The sequence below is a fragment of the Mobula birostris genome, chromosome 1 (assembly GCF_030028105.1).
Source record: "Mobula birostris isolate sMobBir1 chromosome 1, sMobBir1.hap1, whole genome shotgun sequence".
Classification (NCBI taxonomy): Eukaryota; Metazoa; Chordata; class Chondrichthyes; order Myliobatiformes; family Myliobatidae; genus Mobula; species Mobula birostris.
In genome coordinates, this window is record NC_092370.1 from 217,249,964 (window position 1) to 217,275,128 (window position 25,165).

Here is a 25,165-nt window from a genome sequence, read left to right on the forward strand (position 1 = left end):
GATGCTGTCATCTACTTGCTGAAAAGAACCTGCTCTCATTTGGATAAGCTGGGCAACACTGCGAGGGTCTTTTTTTTTTTTGATTTCTTAAGTGCCTTCAATACCATACAGTCCTCATTGCTGGGAGAGAAGCTCTGTTCAATATAGATTGGCACTTCCATTATATCCTGGATAATGGACTACCTGACTGGCAGATCACAGTATGTGTTGCTTCAGAGCTGTGTGTCGGATACAGCTATAATCAGCAATGGGGCCCCACAGGAACTGTATTGTCTCCCTTCCTGTTTGCCCTGTACACTTCGGACTTTAAATACAATATTGAGTCATGTCGTCTGCAGAAATCCTCTGATGACTCAGCAATAATTAGGTGTATAAAGGGTGGATGGGAGGATGAATACAGGGCCCAGATGGAGGACTTTGTCAAATGCAAGCTGAATTATCTGCAGCTCAACATTAGTAAGACAAAGGAGATAGTGATGGACTTTAGGAAGACTAAGCCTGCATTGTTCCCTGTTACTACTACTGATGGTGAGGACCTACAAGTACCTGAGGGTGCACCTAGATGGCAGACTTGAGTGGAGGACTAACACAGAAGCTGTGTACAAGAAGGGCCAGAGTCGCCTCTACTTCCTGAGGAGACTGGGGTCCTTTGGAGTAGGCAGACCTCTCCTTCACATGTTCTACCAGTCTGTTGTCACCAGTAGAATCTTTTATGCAGTGGTGTGCTGGCCAATAGCATTCAACACAGATGATGCCAACATAAACTGATTAGAAAGGTTGGCTCTGTTACAGGAATCAAACTGGACACACTGGAGGCTGTGGTAGAACAAAGGACCCTATGGAAAATCTGGCAATTCTAGAAAATGTTTCCCACCCTCTGCATGCCACCTTGGCTGAACAGAGGAGCACTTTTAGTAATAGACTAATACAACTGTGCTGCTCCATGGGCCGCTATATGTGGTCATTCTTATCCTCGGCCATTAGGCTCTATATTGAGTCAACCTATAGATGGGAAGTGTTGACCCCCTCCTGTTAGACTCTTGGTGATAATTTATTTTTTATTCTTTCTCCTCCTCTTCTAATATTCGTATCTGTGCACTTGTAATGTTACTGTGACACGGAAATTTTGTTTGGGATCAATAAGGTATTTATGTAAGTCAGAAGAAGAAACAAATTCATTCATTCTCCAGCTGTCATGCACATATCTTTTAAGAAATTGCTGTCAGAAGTGGCTGACTGGCAAGTTTGATGCCAGTTTGTTGGGTGGGGTTGAAGGAGAAATGCTTTGGCTTCCATTTCTGTTACCTTTTAATCACGCGCTTTTTCTGGCAGGGGTAAATGTTAACAACTAAGCCTAAAGAGCAACTTAATTTCACTCATCATACAGATTTTTTAAAAGATGTGCTAGAATGGAAGTTAAGCCCTTAGGTATAAACAATGGTTTCTATTTTAAAAGAGCTTTTAACATATAAAATCCAGAGTAACTTTATTAAATGAAATTTTGTACTGTGCCTCAAATGGGGCTAGTGATAATGCTCCGTTAAAGCAACAGCTTTTTAGAGGAACAAAGGCAGGAGCTGAAGAGGGCATAAGTAAAGGCCATAAGACACAGGAGCAGAATTAGGCCATTTGGCCCATTGAGTCTGCTCCGTAATTCAATCATGGCTGATCCTTTCTCCCCTTCTCAACCCAATTTCCTGCTTTCTCCCTGTAACCTTTGATGCCATGTCCAATCAAGAACCTATCAATCTCTGCCTTAAGTACACCCAGCAATCTGGCCTCCACAGCTGCATGTGGCAACAAGTTCCACAGATTCACCACTCTTTGGCTAAAGAAATTTCTCCACATCTCTTTTTTTGAAAGGGCGCCCCTCTATCCTGAGGCTGTGCCCTCTTGTCCTAGACTCTCCCATCATGAGAAACATCCTTTCCACATCTATTCTGTCTCAGCCTTTCAATATTTGAAAGGTTTCAGTGAGATCCCCCTCCCCTCATTCTTCTGAATTCCAGCGAGTACAGACCCAGAGCCATCAAACATTCCTCGTATGATAACCTTTTCATTCCTGGAATCATACTTGTGAACCTTCTCTGAACTCTCTCCAATGTCAGCACATCTTTTCTAAGATGAGGAGCCCAAAACTGTTCACAATACTCAAGGTGCTGCCTCACCAGTGCCTTATAAAGCCTCAGCATCACATCCTTGCTCTTGTATTCTAGGCCTCTTGAAATGAATGCTAACATGGCATTTGCCTTCCTCACCACCAACTCAACCTATAAGTTAACCTTCAGGGTGTTCTGCACAAAGACCCCCAAGTCCCTCTACATCTTAGGTTCCTGGATTTTCTCCCCATTTAGAAAATAGTCCACACATTTATTTCTATCACCAAAGTGCAGGACCATACATTTTCCAACATTGTATTTCATTTGCCACTTTCTTGCCCATTCTCCTAATCTGTATAAGCCCTTCTGTATCCTACCTGTTTCCAAAACACTACCTGTCCCTCCACCAATCTTCATATCATCTGCAAACCTGGCAACAAAGCCATCTATTCCATCATCTAAATCGTTGAAATATAGCATAAAAAGAAGTGGTCCCAACACCAATCCCTGAGGAACACCACTAGTCACTGGCAGCCAACCAGAAAAAGATCCTTTTATTCCCACTCACTGCCTCCTACCTATCAGCCAATGCTATAACCATGTTAATAACTTTCCTGTAACACCATGGGCTCTTAACTTGGTAAGCTACCTCATGTGTGGCACCTTGTCAAAGGCCTTCTGAAAGTCCAAATATATAACATCCACTGCATCCCCTTAACCTATCCTACATGTAAACTCCTCAAAGAATTCCAACAGGTTCGTCAGGCAGGATTTTCCCTGAAGGAAACCATGTTGACCTTGTACTATCTTGTCCTGTGTCACCAAGTACTCCATCACCTCATCCTTAACAACTGACTCCCACGACGACAACCGGCTCCAGCCCGGACCCCGACCCCTCAGACCTCGACTTCTCAGCCCTTCGGCAGGCTGAAGACCCATCCGCCTCTGACTCTGACCCTGACTGGAACTACGGCCTCCTGGACATGGGCACCAGCCCCCGGCGGGCCATAGGCTCACTCGCCTCCGTCTCCGACCTCAGCTCTGGGGCCCTGCAGGCTACAGGTTCCGCCACCCCCAGCTCCGGATCCAGCTCGGATCGAGGTCCCGACCCTCTCCGGACTGGGATCGCTGTTACTGCCGCTGGGTCCTACCGCCCGTCTTATTCCCCCATTACCCTCTTTCCTCCCCGCGACTCCCAACCTTCCCTCTATCCCTCATCACCCCTCCATTCCTCTGATCCCTCATCCTCCCCTAACCCCGCTCTCCCTGAACATCCCAACCCCCCTCTCCCTCCTGAGACCTCCCACTCTTCACCCTCCTCCGACCCCAGCCCCAACCCTTGCCGTGTCTTCACAATCCCCTCTGACCTTTCCCTTTCTGAGGCAGAACTTTCTGTCCTGAGCAAGGGTCTCACCTTTGTCCCCCTCCGTCCACACCTCAGTGAGTTCCGTGCCCGCCATGACGCTGAACTCTTCTTCCATCGCCTACGTCTCCGAGCCTACTTCTTTGGCAGAAATTCCCGTCCCCCTACTGATGACCCCTTCTCCTGTCTTCAACCCTTCTCCTCCTCCTGGACACCCCACCCGGGCCTTCTACCTGCACTCGATCTTTTTATGTCCAACTGTCGCCGAGACATCAACCGTCTCAACTTTATCACTGCTCTCTTCTGTTCCAACCAAACTGTGGCAGGCATCTCTGAAGATCAGATGGTGCTCCCTACACCCTCAGGTGCATTACAGCCTGAAGCTGATCAGGCAGTTGTAAATTTATTAGAGTCTAATAATGATGTTGGTGCCTCAGGCTGGTTGTTGACAAAAACATCACCCTCAAATCGTTTGGTATCAAAGATCCCAACTTCAGATCATGGTATTTCGAAAGCCCCACCCTCAGGCCATTCAGTTTCTAAAGTTCCTCTGAACGCACTGCCCTCCACTCTCCGCACTAATCCCAACCTCACCATCAAACCCGCTGACAAAGGTGGTGCTGTAGTAGTCTGGCGGACGGACCGCTACCTCACTGAGGCCAAACGGCAGCTCTCTGACACCTCCTCTTACTTACCCCTGGAACAGGACCCCACCAAAAAACATCAAACCATTGTCTCCCGTACCATCACTGCCCTTATCAACTCTGGAGACCTTCCATCCTCAGCCACTAAACTCATAATTCCCACACCCCGTACCTCTCCGTTTTACCTCCTCCCCAAGATCCACAAGCCTGACTGTCCCGGCAGACCCATAGTTTCTGCCTGCTCCTGTCCCACCGAACCTGTATCTGCCTACCTGGATTCCATTTTGTCACCCATAGTTCAGTCTCTCCCCACCTACATACATCTGGGATACATCCCATGCCCTCCACCTCTTCAGTAACTTACAGTTCCCCGGTCCCAACCGCTTCATTTTCACTATGGATGGCCAATCCCTATACACCTCCATTCCCCATGAAGAAGGCCTCAAAGCCCTCCGCTACTTTCTGGATAATAGACCTCACCAGTTCCCCACCACCACTACCCTCCGGTTGGCGGAACTGGTTCTCGCACTCAATAACTTCTCTTTTGGCTCTTCCCACTTTCTTCAGACCAAGGGTGTAGCTATGGGAACTTGCATGGGCCCTAGCTATGCCTGCCTCTTCGTTGGTTATGTGGAACAGTTGGTGCTCCAAACCTATTCTGGTACTGCTCCCCAACTTTTCCTTCGGTACACTGACGACTACATTGGTGCTGCTTCCTGCACCCATGCTGAGCTCATCAATTTCATCGACTTTACTTCTAACTTCCACCCAGCCCTCAAATTCACCTGGTCTATCTCGGACACTTCTCTCCCCCTTCTCGATCTCTCGGTCTCCATCTCTGGAGACAGACTGTCCACTGACATCTTCTACAAGCCCACTGACTCTCATAACTACCTCAACTATACCTCTTCCCACCCCGCCACATGCAAAAATGCCATTCCCTATTCCCAGTTCCTCCGTCTGCTCCAAGGATGAGGTTTTCCATTCCAGGACATCTCAAATGTCCTCCTTCTTTAAGGATCGTGGTTTCCCTTCTGCTGTCATCAATGGTGACATCTCCTCCATTTCCCGCACTTCGGCTCTCACCCCACCCTCCCGCCACCACAACAGGGACAGAGTTCCCCTTATCCTCACCTATCATCCCACTAGCCTCCGGATCCAACACATTATCCTCTGCACCTTCTGCCACCTTCAACAGGACCCCACCACTAAGCACATCTTTCCCTCTCCACCCCTCTCCGCCTTCCGCAGGGATCGGTCCTTCCACGACTCCCTGGTCCACATGTCCCTCCCCATGGATCTCCCACCTGGCACTTATCCTGTAAGCGCAAGTGCTACACCTGTCCCTACACCTCCTCTCTTGCCACTATTCAGGGCCCCAAACAGTCCTTCCAAGTGAGGCAACACTTCACTTGTGAGCCTGTTGGGGTCATCTACTGCATCTGGTGCTCCCGGTGCGGCCTCCTCTACAGCAGTGAAACCCAATGTAGATTGGGGGACCGCTTCGTTGAGCACCTCCGCTCCGTCCGCCAAAACAGAGAGGGTCTCCCGGTAGCCACCCACTTCAACTCTAGTTCCCACTCCCATTCAGATATGTCCATACATGGCCTCCTCTACTGCCATGATGAGGCTAAACTCAGGTTGGAGGAACAACACCTCATATACCGTCTAGGTAGTCTCCAGCCCTTTGGTATGAACATAGAATTCTCCAACTTCTGGTAATTCCCTCCCCCTCCCTTCCCCTATCCCTATGTCACTCTGCCCCCTCCCCCAGCTGCCTACCTCCTCCCTCTTGGTCCTGCCTCCTTCTACTACCCATTGTGTTTTCCCCTATTCTTTCTTCACCTTTCCTGCCTATCACTTCCCTGCCTCCCTTCCCCCACCCCTTTATCTTTCCCCTTACTGGTTTTTTACCTGGAACCTACCAGCCTTCTCCTTCCCACCCTCCCCCCACCTTCTTTATAGGGCCTCTGCCCCTTCCTCTTACAGTCCTGATGAAGGTTTCCGGCCCGAAACGTCGACCAATATTTTCCACGGATGCTGCCTGGCCTGTTGAGTTCCTCTAGCGTGTTGTGAGTGTTGCTTTGACCCCAGCATCTGCAGATTATTTTGTGTTAACTGACTCCAACATCTTCCCAACCACTGAGGTCAGGCTAACTGGTCTGTAATTTCCTTTCTGCTGCCTTCCTCATTTCTTAAAGAGTGGAGTAACATTTGCAATTTTCCAGACATCTGGCACTGTGCCAGAGTCCAGTGATTTTTGAAAGACCATTTCTAATGCCACCGCAGTCTTTAATGCTATCTCTTTCAGAACCCTAGGGTGCAGATCTTCTGATCTGGGTGACTTAAGTAGCTTTAGGTCTTTCAGCTTTTTGACCATCTTCTCTCTTGTAACAGTAACTGCACCCACTCCACTTACTTCACACACTACAACATCAGGCATACTGCTAGTGTCTTCCACAGTGAAGGCTGATGCAAAATACTTATTTAATTCGTCAGCCATCTCCTTGTCCCCCATTATTATTTCTCCTGCCTCATTTTCTTGTGGTCCTATATCCACTCTCATCTCTCTTTTATTTTTAATATACTTGAAAAAACTTTAACTATCTTCTTTGATATTATTTGCTAGCTTGCTTTCGTATTTCATGTTTTCCCTTCAAATGATTTTTATTTTTAAGTTGCTCTCTGTAGGTTTTTAAAAAGTTCCCAATCCTTCATCTTCCCACTAATTTTTAGAGGTGATCTAAAAACAGCAGGAGAACTTTAAAATGTTTTTCTTGTTTGGGAATCAGCAAGTACACAAGTGACAGGTAAATGAACTGGCAGTTTCAGTTAAATTAAACTTGATTTTTTTAATTGGGATAATTTCTTCCAATCCTATTCAGGAGCTTATCTGTGGAATTATTTTCTGTTTGGTAGTTTCTGATAAGTTGGTTGTTAATATGCCAATGTGCTATTTTTCAATATAGAGTTTGCACCAAAATAATGAGTGATTTTCAATATTGCAACTGTAAAGTGAGGATGATCTGATCCCTGGCCTTGTACATCCAACATACTTCTCCTTTGCTAATAAGAATAGGATAATCAGGTCGAAAATTCATTGATAGCCGATTGATGATAAAACTTGATTGATGCCAATAATGTTGAAAGCATGACTCAATGTGCCTAGGAAAGACTGTTGAATTCTGTTTTAAGTTACAAACCTTTTTTTCATTTTTAACTATTAAATTAAAATGTCATAATCTACATTTCTGCAGCATTTTAATTTCTGGAAGTACTTTAATAATTATGTTCTTTTCAATCTACTCCCTGGTGTATTTCTGTGCTGTTGCTCCAAGGTGTTTTTCTCCGAGGAAATATAACTGCATACACCCTTCTGGAGACCAGCCAGAACTTTACAGCATAATTTACTTAAATAGTAGCATACAAATCAGATCCAGCGATGTTTACTCCAATATAAATATGGAACTAAATATTACTGAGCTGAAAAAACATTTTCTTCATATTTGTATACAAGAATGAAATTAGAATGCAAAGAGAATTAATTTTGCCACTTTTTTTCTAAGTATAAGCATAGCAGGCTAAGTACATTATTTTTGCAAAATATTTTGTTAGCAACATGGGAATAATGGCAATTTTACCATTCAGCATTCTGGTTTCACTTTTGCTATCTTCTCAGAAAATACTAAAATAAGATAAACAGATGACTCTGCTGTAAAAACTAAAATTGCCCTAGCCCCCCCCAGGGTGGAGGGGGAGGTGGTGGGAGTTTCTAAGAGGGGGCAGAGGGGGGAGGGGTGCTTGGTGGAAAGGGGAGCACCTGAGACATTACAGGCTTAATTTAAGAAATTAATTAGTTATTATAAGCATTTGATCCTCAGAGTCTCATAATTAATTACAAAAATCACATAATCACCTCATCTCTTGCTAATCCACTGCTCTCTTAGACTTTGCTCAAAGTGTGTTGAAAAGCAAGGTGGCTCTTTTCTATTTGGCATATCATGAGAAATCTGGACTAGAGAAATCATGTTATTTCCAGGCTTGGTATGTATTGTTACCAATATGTAATACAGTGTTAGTATGATTCCTATATTCTAATCACGCAGCAAAGCAATGCCTGCGAATTAGGGTATGGCGTTCAATGGAGTAAAGTTCAAAATCTGCCTGTCCTTGACGGCATTTCTGTAGTCCACGGTCCAATGGAGATATTGCTGCCCCACCTTATTTACCTTCAAGCAGAGAGTCTGGTTTTGCCTGAGCTATGACGATGTAACTCTACCTTTACTGATCACAGTGCTTGAGGTTAGGCTTAAACAGTAGGTGGTTGTGGTCGTTAATTCATAATGAAAATGGCAGAAGCAGACCAAATGAAAAAGAAATTAGACACTACAGTGTGGTGTATCTGAAATATGGATTTATACCAACACCAAGCAACCAACAGCAGCCAATGCTTGTATGAAAAAGTTTTTTTTTTTCAAATGAGGCAATGAAGTCATCCGGGCTCCTTAAACATTTGAAGAGTACATCTGATAAAGCAAACAAGAACTTGGCTTATTTTCAGTCACTTTGTAAAAACTTTCAGAAATAGAAAACACTTCAAAACATGTTTGCTAGCACTTCACAGCAACACAGTGATGGTTTGTGTGCTTCACACAACATTTCATTGTTCATTGCTAAATCTGGAAAGCCCCATACAATTGAACAAGAACTGATTCTGCCAGCAGTAAGGGTGGTTCTGAGAATAGTTTTGCATAAGTCAACAGAGGAATTAATTTTGCTTGATTCACCAGACCAAGTAATTAAAGCGATTGTGCTCAGCGACAACTCTGTTCAAAGATGAATAGATGAAATGTCTGAGAATGCAGAAGAACACATTGTGTTACATACATAAGACAACAGAATTTGCTCTGCAATTGGATGAGTCATCTTTGCTAGACAATGAATCTTTGCTTCTTGGTTATATTTGTTTCATAAAAGATGAAAGCATAGTTCAAGAATTGTTATTTACAAGGGGTCTAGAAACAGATACAACACAGAAGTCAGTGTTTCGGTTTGTTGAGCAGTTTTTCAAAGAGAAGGACATTCTGCTCACCAATATTCTTGCTTATACAGCAGATCAGGCACTGTCAATGACAGGACACCACTGTGGGGTTATAACTGTATTGGGGAAAAAAAACTGACCCTAGCATATTTACCATTCACCATGTAGTTCACAGGCAGCAACTTGTTGCAAAAAACCCAAGAGATCAGCTGCACAAGTCATTATATAGTGTTATCACAGTGGTAAATAAAATAAAGTTTCATGCTCTTAGTTCTCAACTCTTTTGAGGACTGTATTGAGAACAATCAACAGCTTGAAAGCTTGCTGTTGCACATTGAAGCCAGATGGCTCTCAAAAGGAAACTCCTTGAGATGGTTTTATGCAATATTTGAAACTGTGATAACATTTTTTATGAAGACTTGAGAAGCTCGGAAATTATCAACCCTGGAATATTAGGCATGATGTTGCTTATTTGTCAGAATTATTTGCGAAACTTAGTGAAATCAATCTTCAATTGCAAAGAAATTATGTGAATCTTATCAAAGTCAAATCAGTCGTCTCCACATTTCTGTCCAAGTTAACCCTATTTAAGTGCATCATTGGCCATTGCGACCTTTTCCAACTTCAGAGCATCTCTGAGTTGGAAGAGAAAGGGAATACCAGATGATATTCAAATATATTTTGCCCACCTGGGTGAGCTGCATAAGGACATGTCTGACAATTTCAGAATCTTCTCTTGATCCAAATTCCAGATTCGGTAATAAATCCATTCTTGAACACTTGTGATGAGGAATTAACAGGAAAGATGGAGGAAGTACGGATCTCACTACAAAATGACTTTGAGCTGAAGCCGAGGTTCAACAAATCATATCAAGACTTTTGAATGCAGAATGAAATCTCTGAACAGTATCCTGCACTGTGGGAAAAATATAAAGTTGGTTTCTTATTGTCTTTGCAACATCACATTTAGTGGAGTGCAATTTCAGTGCAGTCACCCAACTTCATTCAAAGCAATGAAACAGACTGCGTATTACTGAACGTGGGGAATCGGAGACTCTTTCTGAATGATAGATATTCAGCCTGATATGAGAAGCAGATATGCTGCACCAAGTCCATCCATCTCAGTGAGGAGTGAAAAAGCACTGAAGTAGTGAAAAGTTGGACTAACATACTCTCTAAAATTGATGAAAATTGTTTTTACTGTAATTAAAGACATTTTATTTGTAACTTTTAATTGATTTGAAAAAAATTTTGCAATTATTTGTCCCTGCATTAAATTGGCAGTTTCTGTTTTCTTTCACTCTGCATCATAACTCAAAATTCTTTATAATTTTTATGTAATGGCCAGAAAGGGAATGTGGTCTGGGAGCCAAGGAGGTGGTAACCCAAAAAATGTTTGGAAACTACTAGTGTAGATTTTTAATTTTTTTTTTCTAGTCATCTTTATTAGTGCCATATTTTGTTTCTCCAGGTTGCTGAGTTTCCAAGCAAATATTTGAACTAAAAAAAATTAAAGCAGTGGAGTCAAATTCCTTCTGATGGTTCATTGGTAAATGCAATGTCACTGAAACAGATGTACTAGAAAAGTTAGAGATTTTAACTCGGTCAGCATACACAATCAGGGATTTGTCAGTTCGTCTCTGGGTTCAGATTCTGGGGCCATGGGTATGTAAAATGACAAAAATTCAACTCATGACTAGTAATCTAAGACCCATGTTGGAAATGTGCAATATGTAGGATTAAGCTCAACAGTGACCCCTATCATTGGAAATATAATTCATTCAATTGCTGAAAGTTCTCGTTAGTTCTGGCTCTGCAAACAAATGGAATTATTTCAACAAAATCTTGTCAAACACACTGTATACTTTCTTTTGTAGGTCATTGTTAAAAAATGGTTCATTCCTTGCCCGTTGTTTAATGGCACTGTAGATTATGTTCACGTAAGTTACTTATGATACTCTTTTGTATATATATTTCATGATTGGATATAATATAACTTGCCTTGTATTCCATCCCAGCATCATTGTAGCCTCACCCAGAGTACCCAGTTTAACAGTACCCTTTTTTTGTAAGCTAATCCACTTGCTTCTAAAAAGAGCTGGTACTAGACCCATGAAAAGACCATCTCATTGGTATTGGGTTGGGATACTCATATTCATGAGGATCTTGTGATTATAGGCAACAAAATTTTTTAACCTCTCACAACTTTTGAACCTGTGTTCCAAAAGTTTGGCTTGTTGTTTACATAATACAATTTTAGAACTGGTTAAAAAATAACTATTGAATTTGGTTTAAATTGAATTGGTGAACAAAAATGAATTGGCTCAAAACATTTTATTTAATAGAATTAATTACTTTAACATGTGTTTTCAGGTGCATTCCAATTTTATAAAATACGTATATGCTTTGTAATGGGTTTCCTCCAACTTAAATTTGTACTTGATAGTGTGTCCAGTCTTTTATAATTGCTCTAGACTTCAAATGTATCTCAAGTCAAGTCGCTTTTTATTATCATTTTGACCATTAACTGCCGGTACAGTACACAGTAAAGACGAAACAACGTTCCTCCAGGACCGTGGTGCTACATGAAACAACACAAAACTACACGAGACTAAGTGAAACAACACATGGCTACACTAGACTACGTGAGACAACACAAAAACTACACTAGACTACAGACCTACACAAGACTACATAAAGTGCACAAAACTGTGCAGGGCAGTACAATAAATAATAAATAAGACAATAGACAGTAGAGGACAAATTACAATATAATAATAAATGATGTAGATGTCAGACTAGTCTCTGGGTATTAAGGGGTCTGATGGCTTGGGGGAAGAAACTGTTACACAGTCTGGTCGTGAGAGCCTGAATGCTTCGGTACCTTTTGCCACATGGCAGGAGGGAGAAGAGTTTGTATGAGGGGTGTGTGGGCTGTTGGCTTTACGGGTGCAGCAGGTAGTGTAAATGTCTGTAATGACCCTGATGATCTTCTCAGCTGACCTCACCATCCGCTGCAGGGTCTTGCGATCTGAGACGGTGCAATTCCCGAACCAGGCAGTGATGCAGCTGCTCAGGATGCTCCCAATACAACCTCTGTAGAATGTGGTGAGGATGGGGGGTGGGAGATGGACTTTTCTCAGCCTTCGCAGAGAGTAGAGACGCTGCTGTGCTTATTAATATTAATCTATACCTAATCAGCACCTTATAGTCTCTTGTGAAATATATGAGTGTCAGAATCAGACTTAGCTGTACCCAACCCCAATTTGTTGCATGCCAATAAGTATGATAATAAGTAGGAAGGATTTTTTTTTCATATTTAAGTGTTGGTGACTTTAATGAGTAATACAAGTAGTAATATGCAAGTTGGTTAATGTAGACTGTGGATGATTAAACAGCTGAAGAGACGGGTGATGTGCATCTTAACAGAATTATAATAAACTTCTGTTTCTTGTTTAGAATTTCAGTTCCGATGAGTGTAAGCCAAAGTTTTTTCAAATTTCATACAAGGTTTGTATTCTTTCTCATGGTACGCATAAAGTGAATACAATTGTGGAGCACGTCACTGGTGCAAGCTGCACTGATCAGTAACAGTTTGCCTCCCAGTAACATTCATATTTGCATCTAACAGCTTTTGATCACTTTAAGCCATGTATGGTGGCTTTTTATAAAGGAAATTTCATAATTATATATTATGCATAATCTGAAAAGATGTAAAAGTGTTTTCTAACTCCTAAAGATTTAGATGTAACTTAAACTGAGATGTACTGCTATTCACAAAATGATCCAACTCTAATCCAGTTTTAGTGATGTGAACATGTCCAGTCACAGCACTGATCTGAATGGAATCTTCCAGGAACAAATGAATGCCATAATGACTGGGATTAAGCACTTGCAGCCTTTAAATCTGTGTTCTTCCAAATCTGGCTTGTGCATTCCAAATCATTCTTCAAATGAATAGGTGTTCAGCTCAAGTTCCTTCCCATGGAACTCTCCAATAGAAGTACCATGAATTCTGGTTAATTGGGTCATCAGTTAATCAGGCAGTGCTTATTTCAGACAGCTCTAAAAGAACAAAAAGTAATCGATTAAAATTGCCGTGACTCCCTTCGTTTATTTGAGCAATGTTTTTTTTCTTAAACAGAGTGGTTGATATCTGGAATGTGACAGTGGAATCTCATAGAATTGCTACCTTTTAAGGGGGATATAGACAGAATTGAGACAAAATGGAATTGGTCCAGATAGGCAAAAATGTTACCTTTGACATGGTGAGCTCAAGGACCCATTCTGTGCTGTACAACTCTGACTCTAGACTGCCTCTTACTTTCAAGTCATTTCTTAAAATCTGCCATGATGACCATGTTCCTGTTCAGCTCTCCAAGCACATTGTGTGTTCTGTTCTCTTTGATAACTTTCCTGTAAGGTGCTTTGATTCATTGTACTTTAAAGATGCTGCATTAATCCTACATGTTGCAACAGGAGAGGGATGATACCTGATGAACAGAAACTCTTCTTACAAAACATCAACAGGCCTCATGGATACAAAATATTTGGCTGGTTAGCCATTTAATAAGAATGGAATGCAAGGTAGATCTCCAGAAAGTGCAAATTTAGTTAGATGGGAGCAAGACCAGTTTTATCTTAACCAGTTTATGACTTGTCCTTTTGCATTGCAGAGTGCTTATGCAATTCCAACCATGGCCTTTTCATTTCTCTGTCACACATCTGTATTGCCCATTTACTGTGAGCTCAAAAGGTAAGTGGGTGGAAGGACCTGCTAAACAAAGTAATACATATTATTTAAGCTGGCTGATAGTTTATTGTATACCTGTTACCCTGTAGAAATCAGTCCACCTGAGTTCTAAATTTTGCTCTTCAAAATATTCCTGTATTGTCCAAGTGTAATTTTAATTCACTTTTCCTCCCAATAGCGTGTGTGTGTGTGTATATATATATATATATATATATATATATATATATATACACACACATATATATTTTTTTCATCCTTATTAGATCATCCTTAATAACATATAATAAAATACATTATAGCTGCTGACTCACTGGCTAATCTCCAGTATCATTATGAGGGAAATAGTATATTATATTAACTTAATCTAGCTAAAAAGCTGTTTTAAATTGATGTGGATGCCTAAAGTATTAAAATAATGAATACAAGTTTGCAATTAATTTCTTTTATGAAGTTGGTGAGCATTTGACTTGGAAAATATGTTTTCCACATCCAATTTCCCACTAGCTATATAAACTTGCACAGAATATTCAAGATACAAAAAAAAATGCAAGTTTCTAAGATGCCATTCAAATTGTTATTATTTGATCCCTTGGCCTGAAGTGTCGACTGTACTCCTTTGCATAGATGTTGTCTGACCTGCTGAGTTCCTCCAGCATCTCGTGTGTGTTGCTTGGATTTCCAGCATCTGCAGAATTTCTCTTTTTTGCCTTTTGGACTAAAGTGGGTGCTATACTTGCAACCAAGTGTGTACAACGGTTTATATTTATGGATTTCTTTTTTTTTTCTCTCTCTCCTCTAGGCCTTCAAAGAGCAAGATGCAAAATGTAGTTAATATAGGAGTAACTCTGAGTTTTTCAGTCTACATGCTGTCAGCTTTATTTGGTTACCTGACCTTTTATGGTGCGTAATGCATACAATTTCATTTCTGAAATCTTTCTGTAAACCTTCCAAATTATTTATTTATTTTTGCTGAACTTTTTATCTTTTAGGCAAAGTGGACTCTCAGTTACTGCATACCTACAGTCAATATCTGCCGCATGACACTCTCATCATGTCTGTAAGATTATGCCTGCTCTTCTCTGTAGTCCTGACAGTGCCTCTAATCCATTTTCCGGTGAGTTCTGATTTTTAAAAAATAACTTGTGTACTTTGGTACAGCTTTTAATTTACATGACATTTGAAACAATATCTTTCGATCTTTCAGAAGTACTGGAATTAAAATTTGCATCTATGGACTTTGCCACTGAGGTTCTCATTTAAATGTTGCCTTTATCTCAGAACCATTTTTACACCTTTGCAAGTCTTGGACTCTCAGTGGATAACATTGCACCTTTCCAAGGCACATACCCGTTCCCTTATTGTTTTCTTTTCATTCTTTCCCTCTCATTCCACATCTTTGTGTCTGTTAATTCCAATTAGCACACAAAACAACAATTTGTGTTGATAGAATTTAAGGATATGATTTTTTTTTTTTGTTTCTTGTGTCCCTGGAAGCACTGATACTTTGCCCTGCTCTGAGGACAGAGTTTAGGTTGGTGAATAATCACCTGTCTGGATTGCTGATCATTGCAGACCCAATGGGAAAATTCACTGGTACTGCTTGAAACAATTTCAGTCAAAATCCACAAAAAAGTATAAGGATAAAAAATCACTATAAATACAAATGGGGATTTGAAAAAATTAAAAGTAAATTACAGTCCCCCTAAATTGCAGTGCGAAGTGGGGCATAAAATACAATTTCTAAGTTGTTAAAAGCACTCAATAAATAATAAGTGAACTGGCTTGGAAACCAAAACTAAACAAATTTAAGGAACCAGTTCAGAGAAGGTTCATTTTCTGATTGGTTCAGAAATACATAATTATGTAAATGTTATTGCTGTTTCTTTCAGAGGCAATGCTTAACTAGTTTTTAAAAAAATAAGTTATACCATGTAAGGAGAATTATTCTAAAACTTGTTTCATTATCTTTGAATGTCATTTATTTGCAGGCAAGGAAATCGCTAATGTTGTTGTGTTTTTCAAACCGCCCCTTTTCCTACATCCATCATATTGTTGTCACGCTTGTTATTCAAATTTTGATTGTGCTGCTGGCAATGTACGTGCCAAATATTCAAAATATCTTTGGTGTGGTTGGTAAGTTAATTTATTTTGTGATCTTTGATCAAAATAGAAATAAAGTGTCATTGTATTCTTTTAAAGATAGAATTAGGGAGCCATGCAAACTATAAAAAGGGTTGAATAGAGTATCTTTAGCACCAATAATCAATTTATCATCTGTATTTAATGAAATAAAACACAGCAAACATGTTGGTGAAAAGCTTTGTTGGGGCACCTGTGATTTTTAATTGTGTGAATGATGAGTACCAGGGACTATGTGGAGCATGTTGAAATCTTTTTAGGGAGGCTGTGGTCTGCATAATGCTCCTATCTTGCCCCATTTGTGAGAAACTGCTGAAAGATTTGCCATCAAACTAACAGCCATAAAAGCTAAAGACTGCAATTTCCTGGTTTCATGATTAAAGTTTCCTTTTGTGTTCCAATGTTGAGCATTATCTTAATCTTCACATTTAAAAAAAAATGGCAGTGGGGAGTTTGAGGAATCCCTGCATTTACAAGAAGTTCTACTTGGGCTGCATTAATAAAAACTTGAGGTTTTTTTAGTCTTTCATCTAATACCTTGATGTTTTGTAGCAAATAAGGTGCATGAATGAGGAAGAAATGAGTATGATAGCCTGAGCGATGTGAGGGCTTGGAATATAGACACGAAACAGGCCAAATGGTCTGTTTGTATGCCATGCGTAAAAATGCAACAGGCACATGTAGTTAAAAGCTATTTCAGCTTTTTGATAACTTTAATGACAGAGATCCTTTTCTATTGTGTGAACTATAACTTAGTGTAAAATCCTTTTCCCATTTCTTCAGGTTCTACTACTTCCGCTGCTTTATTATTTATCTATCCTGGACTCTTCTACTTACAAATAAGCAGGGAACCTTTAAAATCCTGGAACAAGCTTGGGGTGAGTTTTGTATAAAACTACAGCTGGCTTTCAGTTACCTTGGCTGTCATTAATCTTAGCAGTTTAATAACTTGGTTGTAAATCAGTCTTCCTCCATCATTAGAATGGGGTGAGGATAATTTGTCAAAGTGCTGTCTGTATCCCCTAATGTCACTTCATTAATTTAAAAATGTTTTAGATCTTTAACCAGTCCATAACGGTTCTCTCTGTCACAGCCACTTGTTTCCTTTCAGAATAAATGGACGTGGTCAGAATCAACCAGATTATCTCACTTAGTCGATTGCCATGTTTGCCTACATAGCCATGTTCCCTAAGTATCAAAACACGAATAACAGATTGAAACCAGCATTGCCATGTGGAATGCTTTAAAGACACTTGCCCTTTTAATCTGTTACTCTATTCTCCTTCCCATTGTTTCCACCGCTTTTACAGGATAACAGGCATTGTGTGAGAGAAGTGATGTTAAACAGTACCATCTCTTTCCTGCCGAGAGTGTGTAGAAAAGTGATGGTACATCTCTGGAAGCAGAAGGTGTCAGTTTTCTCTAAAAACCCAGATTGATACTGCACAGCTGTGTACAGTCATGTCTCCAGTTTCAAACGAAATTGGGTATACAAACAAATTTGACTGCTGATGAAACCCTGCTGGCTAAAGGTAGGGTGGCTAGTGCCATTGGTGTCGTATGAATTTTAAGTTTATTCACCTAAAACTCTCCTCATTCCAACCAGTTGGTGAACCCCACTTAAAATAGTAGAGTGCAATGGGCTGGAACATCCTGCACTCAGTCTATTGTCTAGACTTGCCACATGCCCAGAATTACTGCTGCCAGGTGTTGATAGCTGTATGAACTGACCCTGTGCATCTAGCAGCAGGAATAGTCTCTGGGTGGGGAGTTTGCCCTGGACAATCCATCAGGTCTGCTTAGAAAAGCCCTGGCAACCATTGCCAGCTCACTGGTTGCCAAAAACTTCCAACTTAGTTTAAATGATGCTGAGTAAAATAAATAAAATTCAGGACACTTAGAAAAAAACTAAGTCCCATATTATAAGAATTAAAAAATATTAGAATATGGAAAAATAACTTGCATTCTTTTCCATAGAGTCATTGTTGTCATAAAGTTGTGTTTTTTTTTAAAGTTCATCTGTTTCCTTGTGCAGCACATCACAATTTTGTTCCTGAAATGGATAGTGAATTTAATAATAGAATAGCCATTCTGATTATATGCAAGGCCATGATGCAAATAGCTGATATCTGGTAGGTACTTTGGTTTAAAACTACTAGCAGGGTAGTTTGGCCCAGTGTCAGGCAGGGTGGTTTGGCCCAGTGTATTCAAACAGGTACCTGGTGGTGGTACTCCAGTGTTCAAACTACTGAATTAAAAGCTGAAAGTAAAAAGACTTTAAAAAGAAACTTAATTTATGTTTAGATTGTGTTATATTTGGTTTATTTTATGCTATATGTTTGTTTTTTTTGTCTTGACAGGCTCTGGCATTAATTATTTTGGGCTTCTTGATGGGTGTCAGTAGTTTAATCCTCATCATTTTAAACTGGGTTCATAGAGCTGAAAGTTCAGTATAAGCAGCAGAATTTGTATAAACACAGGGAATCATCAGCTCTGCAGCGAAGTCATGATCTCTGCAGCCATACACGAGTTCCAGATCCACTGGCATCACTTTAGCAGCAGGAAGAAAAGATAGACACTGGGTCAGAAATTCTAAATCTCTCAATGGAACCTTGAAGAATGCTTTTCTCAGTATATTTTGTTTTTGTAACTTTGTTCTGATTTAGGGAACAGTCAATATCAACTAACTTAAAGCCATAGTACCATGCAGAGATTTTAATCCAAAAGAAAATGTCTAAAAATACAACTCAGCAGAGCCCTTTGGAATATTTCTATGATGTGTGCAATATTTTGTAATGTGTATTTAATAACATTGGAAGTATTGGGAATTATGATATCAAGCCTATTTCAGAGTATTTTATTTTTGAAATTGCTGGAATTAGTCTGTTTTTAAATATTTAATGTATGCTAATTAACATAATTTTCATTGTACATGGATTAATATTCATGGGTAGAAATCAAATGAAATTATTGGATATTGTGGGTCAAATGTTCCTAATCAAATTCACTTTGAACTGTGTATATCACCTGTTTATCTATTATTATGATTTAATATTCAACTAATTTTTTTGACCTTGAATAGTAAATATGGGTTAAAATTTTGTGCAAAACACATCAGGTTTGTCTTACAAACAATAATAATTATGAATAATTGAATGCCAATAGAAAGGTTATTCTTGTTCATGTTAATATTAATTTGTTTTTGTCCCAATATTTTTGGATATTAAGCATTGATGTACAGATTATTTAAAGTGCTTGTTTCTTGTTTAATTTAATAATGTTGAATAATTTGAATTACTTGTATAATTTTGATTAGCGTCATTTAAAGAAATACTGATTTCACACAATCTATTTGCAGATTTTCACACTGGTGAAAATAGATGCCTATACTATGTGGTGCTTGTGTACCAGGCTTCTTCACAATTATATTTGTTAACATGTTTTTGAAATTAATCTGTATTAAATGGAACTTTTTGAATGATAGCTGTTCTTTATCACATGCTTGTTATTTATATATATTCTAATACCTCGTTATGCAAGGTAAACCTTGCTGACAGATAAGGTGCATTAATATCTATTTACCTCTGTCTACAGATTAATGTTTTATGTCATTTTTGCCTATTAACTGTTTTAAGATAGTAGTGAAGTTCACAAACTGGAAGCTGTGCAAAATCAGAAAAAAAACTTGGCAGTGTAAATGGAACAGTGAAATTTCTAGGAATTGAAATGTTTATTTGCCTCCATCATATTTAAAATGATGTAAAATCTAAATTGCTTTTGATCCCGATTATCTCCATACTTATAGTTGCAAATGATTACTTTTGTGGAATAATGAAGCCCCACTCTGAAGGCTAATGTATTTATGATGTTGGAGCTTCCTGGAATCTTGTATGTGATCTGTGTCTAGCTTTATTATAAGATTTTGAGAAGCTTGTACAGTTCAGCTCATTCCGTTGATGGACTGTACTAGCACAGAAGAAAATACCTCATCTTCTTTAGCAAATGAAATGCTCTTATTGTGAAATTTTACACTGCAATATTTTCAATATTTTTTGCCTGTTCATATATTGCCTCTTTTACTTCTCTTTGTAGCTACTATAATTGTAGTATTTTGTACACTTTTGAAATCATTGCCAAAAGTTATTTTATTGGTATTGATCTGTGTTTCCAGAATTTGCATGAGGTATATTAAATTCTCAAAAGATGTTGGTTCTGAATTTATCTGAAAGGTTTAAGATTTTCTGGTGCACTACAAATAATTCACTTGAAGTAGTCATATCTTCTCACCTCAGCCTGAAATTAAGAGTTCTGTTCATAGCACTATCACTGTTCTGTCAGTAAAATATGCAACCTGTCAGCTGTCTTTGTAGAGCAGCAGTTTACTTTTGCAAAAAGTATTGTATAGCTTTTTATGCTTTTTCCAAAAAAGGGACATCTCCGGGTACGTGTAGGTTTATATTCCAGCTGTACATTTTCATAAATAAAAGTGATCTCTGTAATGTGGTTGAACAATTGGATTGTAACATTAAATTTGTATGCAACTCTCTAGTCTCAGTTGTCTTGTGCTGTTTGTGTCATTGGTGATTTCCATGGGGATCAGCTTGTTCTGAGGCACCAATATTTTAATACGATCACAATTTTTTCATTGCCCCTCTTTTTCAATTTAAATAGAATTTTGCTCTAAGGACATCCTTTCATAAAGGTTGGCCAATATGAGCATCAGCACTTTCTCCCAAATGACCCTTGCACTGTGAATCTTGATGAGTTTGTGTGGTGGGCGTTGTAACTGAACTCAAATCCCAGATCTACTCCCATTTGAAATCAAAACCAAAGAACTGGCTACTTTCTTTCTTTTTCAATCTTTTTATTGTTTCAGAATTAATAAACATAATAATAATAATGATACAAAGAGACTGGGATTACATTAATAACGGTTAACATGTACAAGCACAGATTCCAAGTAACAAATGTAGTTTAGCCTCTCAATCTCTTAACCATGAAACTAACCATGAAAGAGATATTTTGTAAAGAGAGAAAAAAAACCCTCAACTAAAGAAAACTAAACTAAAAAAACAAACAAAGATTGGGCTGTCAAATTTCATCAGATAAAATTATTATTTGTTGTTAACTCCACTCCTCTATACATGAACAAAAGAACAGGCTACTATGACCCAAATTCTTTACTTAGTTGAACAAATTTATAAACTGCCTGCCACTGGCAACTTGATTTATCCCAATTTAATTTATTTGCCATTTACTAACTCTTTATTTGTTCCTTAAGGTTGTTATAGCCAGGGGGTTGGGGCTTGGGGGAGGGGGGAGGAGGATGAAGGGGTGGTGGTGCAGTGGGGACAAGCTCTAACTACTTATTAAATGCTCCCATGCTCCCAATGGTGTGAACCTCAAATAGCCCCTGACAACCAAGTTCAACTCTTGGACTTTATGTGTAGCTTAGCTACTAAGCATGGTGGAACCATTTCTACTGACAGGAGAAGGATCAAAGGTGGGTTACTGGCGCCTTAAAACCAGTCGCGTTGGGCAGATGGGGCTCACCAGTCGTGGTTGGCAGCTCATCTAGAAGAAGGACAACTCTGATCTCAAACCTCCACTCATGGGGAAGACTTTGGGAGTAAACCCCAAGGGAAAAAAGCCCCTAAGGCAGTCCTACATTGAGTTCAATGCTGACTGGCAACCCCTGCGATGCTGCTGGTACCAAACTGTATCGGTCTGTGCCGTTCCTTTGGCTTCATCAGCTGCTTGGAGAGAGGGAGCTTGCTACATGAGTAATAGCTTGTTCTGCATATCGTACTGCCCAGGCTTGCGTATATCGACAGCTAGGACTCAATATCCATGGTCGACTCTGACCAACGGAGGCCCTCACTCAATCATTTGTAACGTCAGACTTAACAATGCTTTTTTGACAACTAGGATCAAATGGCAGAGCAGGCGATAGGCTGAATGGCCCAATTCAACTCCAATGTCTTATGGCTGATGTTTGTCCGTCCTTAATCGTCTCAATAGTATTCTTTCAGAGTGCATTTAAAATTCTAAACATGAGAAAGTCTGCAGATGCTGGAAATCCAAAGCAACACACGCACACAATGCTGGGAGAACTAGTAGATCAGGCAGCATCTATGGAAATGAATAGACAGTCAACATTTTGGGCCGAGACCCTTCTTCAAGACGGAAAAGGAAGGGGGAAGACTCCAGAATAAAAAATGGGCACGGTGGGGGGTTGGGAGGGGAAGGAGGCTAGCTAAAAGGTGATAGGTTTAACTGTCCGTCCTTAATTGTCTCAATAGTATTCTATGGAATACTATTCTGTGGAAACCGGGGGTTGGGAGAGAGAAGGTAAAGATATGTTTAGTGGTAAGATCCCTTTGGAAATGTTAGAAGTTGCAGAGGATGATGTGTGTGGAAGGTCATGGGGCGGTAGGTAAGGATGAGAGGAACTCATCACTGTTAAGGTGACAGGAATGTGGGGTGAGCACGGATGTTAGGGAAATGGAGGAGATTTGAATGAGTGTGGCATCAATAGTGGAGGAAAAGAAACCCTGTTCTTTGAAGAAAGAAGTTGTCTATGTTCTGAAAAGGAAAGCCACATCCTGGGATTAAATGGCTTGTTATCTGAAGAGTGTCCGATAACTCTGTTCCTGTATTCACCAGAATTCAGAAGAATAAGGGGGAAATCTCATTGAAACCTATCAAATGGTGAAAGGCCTTGACAGAGTGGATGTGGAGAGGATGTTTCCTATAGTGTTCTAAGACCAGAGGGCACAGTGTCAGAATAGAGGGGTGTCCTTTTAGAATGGAGATGAGGAGGAATTTCTTTAGCCATAAAGTGGTGAATCTGTGGAACTCTTTACCACAAGCAGCTGTAGAAGCCAAGTGTGCATGTATATTTAAGGCAGAGATTGTCAGCTTCTTAATTGGTCAGGGCATGAAGGGATATGGGGAGAAGGCAGGAGATCGCAACTGAGAGAAAAATTGGATCTGCCATGATGAAATGGTGGAGCAGACTCGATGGGCTAAATGGCCTAATTCTGCTTCTATATCTTATGGTTCCATTATCCCTTTATCAGATTCCAGTGCCTTGGAACCTTTGTGTACCACTTATCACCCACTATTCTCCAGTTTCATCCTCCTTTTCCCCCCACCCCCTCAACCTCGCCCTCCTCCACCCATCACCTGTCACCCATTTCAATTTAACTTCACATTCCCATGCTGACAGGTCTATCCATTGGTTCTTCTATTGCCATCTTGAGGCTAAACTCAGGTTGGAGGAGCAACACTTCAAATTCTGCCTGGATGGCCTCCAACCTGATGGCATGAACATCGATCTTCAACTTCAGATAGTCTTTTCTCCCCCCCACCCCCCGCCCTCTATCTTTTTCCATTCCCCATTTTGGCTACCCTTTCACTCCTTCTGTTCTCCTTATTATCCCTTCTGCCCTCTTCCTTTCCATCCTGATGAAGGTCTCGGCCCAAAATGTTGACTGCTTATTTCTTTCTATAGACGTTGTCTGAAATGATGAGTTCTTCTAGCATTTTGTGTGTGCTGTCTTCTACTGTGTTGTATTTTGCCCTTCTCCCTCTCTTACATCCTTCTCCTCTCACAGACCCGATGCAATGTCTCAGCCAGAGACGTCAATAATTCCTCTCACCCCTCCACTCCCTACTCCCAGGTACTACTCACACCACTGATCTCCTCCAGCAATTTTCCTTCTGAAGCAACAATTGCACTTCCTTCAATGTGGTGCACTGCATTCAGTGTTCCCAATCTGCTCCCCTGTACATTGGAGAGACCAAACACACACTGAACAATAGTTTTGCAGAACCTGCTCCAGGTCTGTAGGAGTGACCCTGAGCTTTCAGTTGCTTACCACTAATTCACCACTCTGACCATTCCAAACGTGCAGATCTGGATTGTTCCAATGAGGCCCAATGCAAACTTGAAGAGGAACACCTCATCTTTCATCCAGGCACATTGCAGTCTGCGGGACTTGATTGTGAATCCAGCTTTAGATAACTTGCTGTTTCTTTTAGTTGTTATGAGAACTGGCTATTCTTGTTGTCATTATTTTGGCTCAGCTTTTTCTTTCTTTGTATAATCTGGGCATTTTGTGTCTTGTGGCTTTAGTGCTAACAATACATTATAGAGAGCAGAAAAAAATTAATTTGATTTTAACTGCTGCATTAGCTCATTCCGCCTTTGGAGAAATTTCCTTTTTGCCATCCCTTCCCCTGTCCCACTTCTCTTGCTTCTTGTCCAGTTCTGATGTAAGATTATCAACATGTTCAACAGATGGCTGCCTGAACCTAAGTTTTTTCAGCATTTTTGTTTTTATTTCAGATTTCCTGCAGTTACAAATTTTCAATTTTTAAAGATTATTGACTTAATCCTCTGTCCAAAAAATCCATTGCTACATTTTCTTTTAGGCTTTAAAATTTGGTCACTGAACTATTTAATAAGTCTACTTGATTTCAGTCAAAAGTTATGAAGTATTTTAATTGAGCAAATTTTGTCTATTTATTCAAAAGAATGTGGTCATTTGAATGACTGTTGCCTATAAATACTTTATTTCCCCTTAATAAATAGAAACTTTATGTGAACTTTACACTGCCAGCGGCAAATGTTATTTTTGGTTGAACTTTTTACATCATATTTGTGATGGCAGACTTGTTTCGGCATTACTTTCTGAAATTGTTATATCAGTACAGGTTTACTATAGCTGTTTTATGTGATGTGAAATTTGTTTTACAGCAGCAATACAGAGCAAAGGTATAAAATTACCATAAATTAAAAAATTAATAAACACTGTAAAAAAAGAATAATGAGGAACTATAGGTTGTGTTGCTAATCTAACTTTCAAAACAAAATCTAAGCTATACTTTTTCCAGACTTGGCCAGTTGAAGTGCTGTAGAATGCAAAGGCAGGGACTTTACAGGGAATAATTTAGCTCTATTGCTTCGAATGTAAACATGTCTTCATGGCATCAATTGTGTCAGCAGTACCTCACGGCCCTGGCTGTGTATGGCATCTCTGTGAATTTACGCTAGGTACCTTTTAGCACTCTGTCCATGAATATGCGGACAGAATGGCAGCCACAAGACGCCAGCAAACT

General features: G+C 39.9%; 1 protein-coding gene across 2 annotated transcripts in view; it reads left to right on the forward strand.

Moving 5' to 3' along the window:
* slc38a6 (solute carrier family 38 member 6) overlaps window positions 1-20,576 on the forward strand; it is a 53,131-nt gene extending 32,555 nt beyond the window's left edge. The window contains exons 9-16 of one of the 2 annotated variants that reach the window (XM_072271386.1): window positions 11,025-11,087; window positions 12,607-12,657; window positions 13,824-13,903; window positions 14,700-14,800; window positions 14,890-15,014; window positions 15,889-16,033; window positions 16,823-16,917; window positions 18,400-20,576. In XM_072271386.1, the coding sequence (XP_072127487.1) occupies window positions 11,025-11,087; window positions 12,607-12,657; window positions 13,824-13,903; window positions 14,700-14,800; window positions 14,890-15,014; window positions 15,889-16,033; window positions 16,823-16,917; window positions 18,400-18,495 (756 nt within the window). In that variant the 3' untranslated portion in view covers window positions 18,496-20,576. The remainder of the gene's footprint in view (window positions 1-11,024; window positions 11,088-12,606; window positions 12,658-13,823; window positions 13,904-14,699; window positions 14,801-14,889; window positions 15,015-15,888; window positions 16,034-16,822; window positions 16,918-18,399) is intronic. The other variant, XM_072271395.1, reaches the window with a different exon arrangement.
* Window positions 20,577-25,165: the final 4,589 nt, after the last annotated feature.